Here is an 8,744-nt window from a genome sequence, read left to right on the forward strand (position 1 = left end):
TTTTTGTATTTTTAGTAGAGATGGGGTTTCACCAGGTTGGCCAGGCTCGTCTTGAACTCCTGACTTCAAGTGATCCACCCGCCTCGGCCTCCCAGAGTGCTGGGATTACAGGCGTGAGCCACCACGCCTAGCCTTTTTGTTTGTTTGAAACAGGGTCTTGCTCCGTCGCCCAGGCTGGAGTGCAGTGGTGTGATCATAGCTCACTGTAGCCTCAAACCCCTGGGCTCATGCGATCCCCCCTCCCATCAGCCTCCTGAGCCACTGTGCCTAGCCTCTCTTTTTTGTCTCCGATGAGTTTCCCTTGAGGCTTTGCCCGTCTGTTTCTCTCTCTCCTTTTGCTCTGACTTGCCATGCCCCTCTCTTTCTCCCCGTCTGGTCTCTCTTGGCATGTCCTTCTGCCACCCTGTGTGGGCACACGCATGTGTCTGCCTCTACCTCCCTTTACTCTCACACCCCCTCTTCTCACAGTTGCTCACAATTCCCAGGAGGGTCTGGGTAGAAGCCTCATCCCAGCTAAAAAAAAAAAAAAAAAGGGGGGAGCCAAGGGAAGGTCTATTTGGGGTGGGCAGGGGTGGTCGGGGCCTTAGCAAGTTCCTTCCCTGCGGCCTTACCCACAGCAATGCCAGCCCCAGGTACCTTCTGTGGAGGGGTTCACCGGGGTGCCCTCCCCAGGCGTGGGTCCTGCCACAGCCCACTCACCACTGCCACGGTTTCTCTCATAGAGTGTGGTGTAGGTGCCTGTAAAATAGTAGACCAGCTGGTTCTGCCGAATGAAGAGGGTGCTCTCGGTGGCAATAGTGTCATAGATGGTGGCCGTGAAGCCAGATTGGGGGCAGTAGGAGGAGCCCACCCAGCAACTGTCAATGCTCAGCTGCAGGGGAGCAGAGGCCAGTGGTGAGCAGGTGGCCTTGGCCTCAGCCCCCATGTCCTGACTTGGGGGGAAGCTCCTGCTCCGACAGCTGCCCCAGAGTGCTCTCCCTGCTCACCCCGCAGCAACACCTTGGTAGCCAAACCTCCCCCATATGGACCAGAGAAGCAGGTGACCCAGGCCTGAGCCAGTTCAGGCTTCGTGTGCCCCCTGGAGTTGGGCAGTGCACAGCATGCTCAACAGTCCTTAGTGGTCCTTGTGCCCCTGGCTACAGTCAGGGTTACACCTAAATGGATAAAACAGCCTATGCTCTCCCCAAGGGACTTTTTTTTTTTTTTTTTTTTTTAAAGACTGGATCTGGCTCTGTCACCCAGGCTGGAGTGCAGTGGTATGATCACATCTCACTGCAACTTCAAACTCCTGGGCTCGAATGATCCTCCCACCTCAGTCTCCCGAGTAGTTGGGACGACAGGTGCTCACCACCATGCCTAGCTAATTTTTTAATTTTTATTTTTGTAGAGGTGAGGTCTCGCTATGTTACCCAGGCTGGTCTTGAACTCCTGGGCTCAAGCAATCCTCCCGCCTCAGCCTCCCGAGTAGCTGGGACTACACGTGCTTGCCCCCACCCCCAGCTAATTAAAATAAATAACTGTGTAGATGACAGTCTCGCTACGTTGCCCTGGTCTTGAACTCCTGGCTTCAAGCAGTCCTCCCGCCTCAGCCTCATTGGAAAGTTCCGACTCATTTAATTCACTAGGCATCATGTTGGGCACGGTGACTGTGTTGGTTTTGTTGGGGTGGTAGGGACCTGAGCTGTACCAAGTGGAAGGAATCTTGTGACTTTGGGGATGTGGGGATTCTTGGGAAAGATTTTTCCCACTGACTGTGGGCTGCAGAAGATGCAGCCTCTGTAGTCTTCAGTTCCAGAAAACAGGACCGTTTTTTGTTTTTTGAGACAGGGTCTCACTCTGTCACCCAGGTTGGAGTGCAGTGGTGCAATCTTGGCTCACTGCAACCTCTGCCTCTCGGGCTCAAGCGATTCTCCTGCCTCAGCCTCCCAAGTAGCTGGGATTACAGGCGCCCACCACCATGCCTGGCTAATTTTTATATTTTTGGTAGAGATGGGGTTTCACCATGTTGGCCAGTCTGGTCTCAAACTCCTAGGCTCAAGTGATCTGCTCACCTTGGCTTCCCAAAATGTTGGGATTACAGGCCTGAGCCACCGCACCCAGCCAATAGGACTGTTTTGAGCACCAAGTCAATACAGAGGAATGTGGCCGAGCACCAGTAATCCTAGCACTTTGGGAGGCTGAGACAGGTGGACTGCTTGAGGCCAGTTCAAAACCAGCCTGGCTCACATGGTGAAACCCCGTCTCTACTAAAAATACAAAAAATTAGCTGGACGTGGTAACACACGCCTGTAATCCCAGCTACTTGGAAGGCTGAGGCAAGAGAATCGCTTGAACCTGGGAGGCAGAGGTTGCAGTGAGCCAAGATTGCACCACTACACTCCAGCCTGTGTGACAAGAGTGAAACTCCATCTCAAAACACAAACAAAAAACAGAGGAATGTGATCCAAGAGATGAGGCAAGAAACCCCGTCTCAGTGATCCTGTTTGAAATCCTGGGCCAAGCAGAGCCTGAAGTCTTGAATTTTTTGGTCTCGTGAACCAGTACATTTTCTTCTCCACTTTCAGGAGATGGCTAGCGAAGCTCTCAAACCCATTTCCCCATATTTTTTGGTGATTGAGTTTAGCTGGGCATGTACCACCCAGTGTCCCCTGCAGTTGGATGTAGCCAGGTGACCCCTTCTCACTAGTGGAATGTCAGTGGAAGTGAAGCTTGCTTAAAAGAAAATGGCTTGGGCCAGGCGTGGTGGCTCAAGCCTGTAATCCCAGCACTTTGGGAGGCCGAGATGGGCGGATCACGAGGTCAGGAGATCAAGACCATCCTGGCTAACATGGTGAAACCCCATCTCTACTAAAAATACAAAAAAAAAAAACCTAGCCGGCCAAGGTGGCGGGCCCCTGTAGTCCCAGCTACTTGGGAGGCTGAGGAAGGAGAATGGCGTAAACCCGGGAGGCGGAGCTTGCAGTGAGCTGAGATCCGGTCACTGCACTCCAACCTGGGCGACAAAGCGAGACTCAGTCTCAAAAAGAAAAAAAAAAAAGAAAATGGCTGCCCTCTACTTCTACTCCTCCCCTTTCCCAGTGGCTGCCATCATACAGAGGTCAACACCTCGAGCCCAGGGGATGGTGAAGTGAGAAAATGGAAGGAACAAGGTTCTTCACCTCTGGACTGTTACGAGAATGAGCAACAGCCAGGTGCGGTGGCTCACACCTGTAATCTCAACACTTTAGGAGGCCAAGGCGGGTAGATCATTTGTCAGGAGTTTGAGACCAGCCTGGCCAACATGGCAAAACCCCATCTCTACTAAAAATACAAAAATTATCCAGGTGCGGTGGTGGGTGCCTCTAATCCCAGCTACTCGAGAGGCTGAGGCAGGAGAATCACCTGAACCTGGGAGGCGGAGGTTGCAGTAAGCCGAGATTGCACCACCGTACTTCAGCCTGGGCAACAGAGCAAGACTCTGTCTCAAAAACAAAAACAAAGAAAAAAAAAGAAAGAAAAAGAAAAAATGAGCAACAGTCTCTATTTCAGTAATTCTCTTCCAGGGTCTCTTTGTTATAGCATCTATACCTGGACCCCAACCAACAAAGGTGAAGCGAGCTGTGCAGGGGGGAGGATCTGTTTCCTGGGGGCAGTGTGGAAGGGAGTGGTGGGGACAGACAGGAGCGGGGAAGACAGGAGACAACAAGATGAGACCATCAGGGAGAAATCCCCATGGTTAGAGAACAAGAACAAGGCTGCGCACGGTTCTTTGTTCTCTGGGTAAACCGGTTCTCTGGGTAAACCAACCTGGCTTGGCATTCTGCCTGTAGCTGCACTAATTCCAACATATTTCTGCCGCTGAAGCCAAAAGATCCTTACTTCAGACACTCCCTCCCTATTCTGGGATAATATAGGCTCTCAATGCCTAATAGGAAAACCTTGGGCAGAGATGTATATTGCAATGCAGAATTTTCCAGAGTGGAGAAGGTAATGGCACACATATACCATTGGTTATGGAAGCTATTATATTAACTTTTTTTCTTTTTTTGAGACAGGGTCTCAATCTGTCTCCCAGGCTGGAGTGCAATGATATGATCATAGCTCACTGCAGCCTCAAAGTCCCAGGCTCGAGCAATCCTCCTGCCTCAGCCTTCTGAGCAGCTGAGACTACAGACTCATGCCACCACCCTGGCTAAGTTTTGTATTTTTGGTAGCGATGGGGTCTCACTATGTTGTCCAGGCTGGTCTCAAACTCCTGCTCTCAAGTGGTTCTCCTACCTCAGCCTCCCAAAGTGCTGGGATTATAGGCATGAGCCTCTGCACTCGGCTGGAAACTATTAACTTACATCATCCTCACAATAATCCTATGAAGTAAATATAAGTATTACTACCATGTTACAAATGGGAATCTGAGGACCGGGTCGTTGAACTGCCAAGTCCAGGGTCAGGCAGCCAGGTGGCAGCAGAACCAGGATTTGAACCTAGGCCCTCTGGCTGTAGAATCGTGTGTCTTTTCTTCATGCTATCTGCCTCTCATGGCGACTGATGTGTCTTTGGGGACCTCTTCTAGAGCCCCAGGCCCCCACCGTATTCCAGGGGCTGAGGCCCAGCTCCCTCCAAGAGGCCCCGCCCACCATCTGCCCCACACCATTCACCTCCACTAGAGAGAAGTCCTTGAAGCTGGTGTCGGTCATCAGGACGTACTTCTCATTGGAAATGCCTCCCAGGATGAGCACAGGTGACTGGTCCACAGTGTGCCACAAGGGCCTCGATGAGATACCCACAAAGTACCAGGGCATCAGGTCGAAGAGCTGCCAGGGAGGGACAGGAGGGATGCCAACACTCCCGCCGCTCTCCTGAGGCTCCATCTCATTTAGGTCCAAGGCCTGACCTGGACCCACAAGGCCCCACGCAATTTGTCCTTCTCACTTCCTTGACCTCATTCCTTACCATTCTCCCCTTCACCCACTCTCTCCCAGCCACACGGCCTCTTCTCTGCTTCTCAGACCTCCCAGGCACACGTCCCCCTCAGGGCCTCTGCTTCTCCTGATGAAATGCTCTTCCCCTAGTATCCATGCGATTCTCTCCTTGGAAGCTTAAACTTCTCAATGAGGCCTTTCTTGACCATCCTATTAAACATTGCACTCTCCTTCTGCACAGACCCAACTCCTGTTGTCCTGTTCCGTTTCTCTCCAGAGCACTTACCACCCTTTACCCTACTACGGAATTCACTTGATTTTCACATTTACCAGTTTGCCGGGTTGCCATCTGTCTCCCCTACTACAGTGTCAGTTCCAGGAGGGCAGAGATTTGGGTCTGTGGGTTCACTGCTGCATCCCCATGATGCAACAATGTGTGCTCAGTAAGTGCCTGCTGAGTGACAGCATGAATGAATGGGTGAATGCATCGGGATTAAGAATATGGGTATGAGGCCAGGCGCGGTGGCTCATGCCTGTAATCCCAGCACTTTGGGAGGCTGAGGCGGGCGGATCACCTGAGGTCGGGAGTTCCAGACCAGCCTGCCAGTATGAAGAAACCCCATCTCTAATAAAAATAAAAATAAAAATAATTAGCTGGGTGTGGTGGCACGTGCCTATAATCCCAGTTACTCAGGAGGCTGAGGTAGGAGAATCGCTTGAACCCGGGAGGCAGAGGTTGTGGTGAGCCAGGATTACACCACTGCACTCCAGCCTGGGCAACAAGAGTGAAACTCTGTCACACACACACACAAAAAAAAAATTGAATATGGGCATGGGCTGGGCGCAGTGGCTCACGCCTGTAGTCCTAGCACTTTGGGAGACCGCGGTGGGCGGATCACGTCAGCCAACCCTGGCAACATGGTAAAACCCTGCCTCTACTGAAAATACAAAAACTGAGGGGAGAGTATCACCTGAGCCTGACAAGGTCACTCCCCTGCACTCCAGCCTGGATGACAGAGTGAGGCCTCGTCTCTACAAAAAATAAAAAAACTATTAGCCTGGCGTGGTGATGGGTGCCTGTAATCCCAGCTACCTGGGAGGCTGAGGCAGGAGAATTGCTTGAACCCAGGAGACGGAGGTTGCAATGAGGCGAGATCGTACCACTGCGCTCTAGCCTGGGGGACAGAGCAAGACTCTGGCTCAAAAACAATAATTAACTAATTAATTAAAAACTTAGCTGGATATGGGTGGTACATGCCTGTGGTCCCAGCTACTCGGGAGGCTGAAGTGGGAGTATTGCTTGAGCCCAGGAGGTCAATCATGGTCAGTGAGCCATGATTGCAGCACTGCACTCCAGCCTGGATGACAGAGCGAGGCCCTGTTTCAAAAAAAAAAAAAAAAACATATATACCTGTGTGTGTGTGTGTGTGTGTGTGTGTGTGTGTGTGTGTGTGTACAGGTATGTACAGGAGTCAGGCAGATAGGCAGATAACTTCAAGTCTCCTTCCATGCTGAGGGACTATGGGAAAATGGTTCCATCCCTTTGGGACCTCAGTTTTCTCCTCTTTATAACGGAGTATGTGAGAGTATGTCCCCTTAAAGAGTCACTGGGGAGATTAATGAAACCTTCATGTGGGGCCTGGCATGAAGTTGGTGCTCCCTAAATGGGATCTGCTGCTTATCTGGGAAGTAACCAGGGCGTCAGCCTAAGGCCCAGACCATTGTCTTTTTCCCCTGCCCAGATTCCCTCACCTCATTTCCCACAGTGAATTGGATGTTATTGTCCTGGTTTCTCTTCAGGAAGCCATTGATATTCACCTGGAACCTAGCAGCAGGTGCAGGACAGGCGCAGGTGAGGTCCCAGTGTCAGGGGTTCCACAGCTCGCAGCTGCCTCTCTCCCCATTCTCTCCCTTGGATCTCCCACTGGCTCCTCTGGGGACCCCAGGGTGAGGAATTCCCCTGGAGTCCACCCCGGCCCCCGGCTTGGGAAAGGATACCTTTTATCTGGAATGAAGGTCCCCAGGCCATTGCTGCTGACGTCCACATGCATGAGCACACTGCCATTCTTGATAGGCATGGGCGTGTACCAGCTCATGCCACACACTTCCTCTGCCATGCATGGCTCTGCAGGGAGGCCCTGGGCACTGAAACTGCTGGGGCCTCCCAATGGCCAGTTCCAGGCCCCAGACCACACTGGGATCTCCCCACAACTCCCCATACCCGCCTCCATGCCATGGGTCCCACTGGGGCCTCTGTGTGGCCCCATCTAGGCCATGGAATGTGCTGAGCTGCTGCCCCCCCACATACCCTCCTCAGATCATGGCCCCACAGGGGCCCCCAGCAAACCCCAAACCCCTGCCAGACTGCGACCCCTCCAGCCTCCCCCGGGCCCACCTTTGCTGCGGAAGGGGGCAGCCTCCATCTGGATCTGTAGCCGCTCTATCTTCCAGCGGTAGAAGTTGACTGGCGACTGGAAGGTGACCAGCACCACGGGCTTTAGCCCCGTCAGGTGGCCCATGCGCACCAGGTCCTCAGAGTGCTGAGGGTGAGATGGCCCCACGAGTGTGTCCTTATGGTAGCCTCTGGGTGCCCCCTGCCTTGAGACCACCTCGAACAGCCTGTCTCCTGGGCTGGCCGGGGGCAGCACACTGTCCACCATATGATGGTCAGAGGACACGGTCTAGGTTTGGGGCTTGGATGGGGGATGGGCCAGCCTAGGAGGGGGCAGAGGGGCAAGGGGCTGTGGAGGGAGTCGGAGGCCTTCCTGGAGGAGATGACTCCAGAGCCAGTGTCTGCAGACAGAATGTGCATGTAGGGAATACATAGGGAAGGACAGCATGGGATGAGCAAAACTGTGCAGATGGGAGGGATGCTGGGAAGGTGGGAGGGATGTGGCACCTAGGGTGCTGCTTTCCACTCCAGAAATTCCCAGTTCCAGCTTAAAAAAAAAAAAAAAAATAGAGAGATGAGGTCTCACTACATTGCCTAGGCTGGTCTTGAACTCCTGGTCTCAAGTGAGCCTCCCACCTTGGCCTCCCAAAGTGCTGGCATTAAAGGCGTGAGCCATCTCATCTGACCCCCAGTCTCACTCTTGAGGTGGGCTTCCACCCTCTCTGCAGCAGACTTTCTGCCACCTGTGCAAGTCAGAGGACAGCCAGGTTCTAGGCCTGGAGCTTGGGGTGAGGGTGGGATGGAGTAGTTATACAGGAAGGAACTGAGGATGAGGGTGACAGGGCATGCCTGGACAGCCTCCCAGGGATGTGCGATCCTGGCTGGATAGAAAAGGGTGGGGAGCGCTTAGAGTGGAGATGAGAGAAGAGAAGGATGTTTCAGGCACGCGGACCAGCACCAGTGAAGGCTAAGAGGCGTCCCTGAGAGAAGGCGGCACTCAGGCCACCAAGGGGAGGCCTTGGTCGCTGTGGGACCAGGGCGAGGGATTTACCAGATCCAGTCACCTGTGGACAGCCCTTCATCCAGAGGGCTGACTTTCTTTGCCAGGCTCCTTTTCCTTTTTTTTTTTTTTTTTTTTAAGAAGGAGTCTCGGCCGGACACGGTGGCTCAAGCCTGTAATTCCAGCACTTTAGGAGGCCGAGACAGGTGGATCATGAGGCCAGGAGATCGAGACCATCCTGGCTAACACGGTGAAACCCCGTCTCTACTAAAAAATACAAAAAACTTGCCGGGCGAGGTGGCGGGCACCTGTAGTCCCAGCTACTCGGAGGCTGAGGCAGGAGAATGGCATAAACCCGGGAGGCGGAGCTTGCAGTGAGCTGAGATCCGGCCACTGCACTCCAGCCTGGGGCGACAGAGCGAGACTCCGTCTCAAAAAAAAAAAAAAAAAAAAA

At 53.1% G+C, this 8,744-nt stretch overlaps 1 protein-coding gene across 3 annotated transcripts in view; it reads right to left on the reverse strand.

The window, feature by feature from the left end:
* CATSPERG (cation channel sperm associated auxiliary subunit gamma) overlaps positions 1–8,744 on the reverse strand; it is a 37,487-nt gene that overhangs the window by 17,659 nt on the left and 11,084 nt on the right. For all 3 annotated transcript variants that reach the window (XM_026447710.1, XM_026447709.2, XM_026447708.2), the window contains exons 4-8: positions 7,294–7,438; positions 6,897–7,023; positions 6,651–6,723; positions 4,635–4,790; positions 700–871 (exon numbers count right to left, since the gene is read on the reverse strand). In XM_026447710.1, the coding sequence (XP_026303495.1) occupies positions 700–871; positions 4,635–4,790; positions 6,651–6,723; positions 6,897–7,023; positions 7,294–7,438 (673 nt within the window). The remainder of the gene's footprint in view (positions 1–699; positions 872–4,634; positions 4,791–6,650; positions 6,724–6,896; positions 7,024–7,293; positions 7,439–8,744) is intronic.

The sequence above is a fragment of the Piliocolobus tephrosceles genome, chromosome 21 (assembly GCF_002776525.5).
Source record: "Piliocolobus tephrosceles isolate RC106 chromosome 21, ASM277652v3, whole genome shotgun sequence".
Taxonomy (NCBI): domain Eukaryota; kingdom Metazoa; phylum Chordata; class Mammalia; order Primates; family Cercopithecidae; genus Piliocolobus; species Piliocolobus tephrosceles.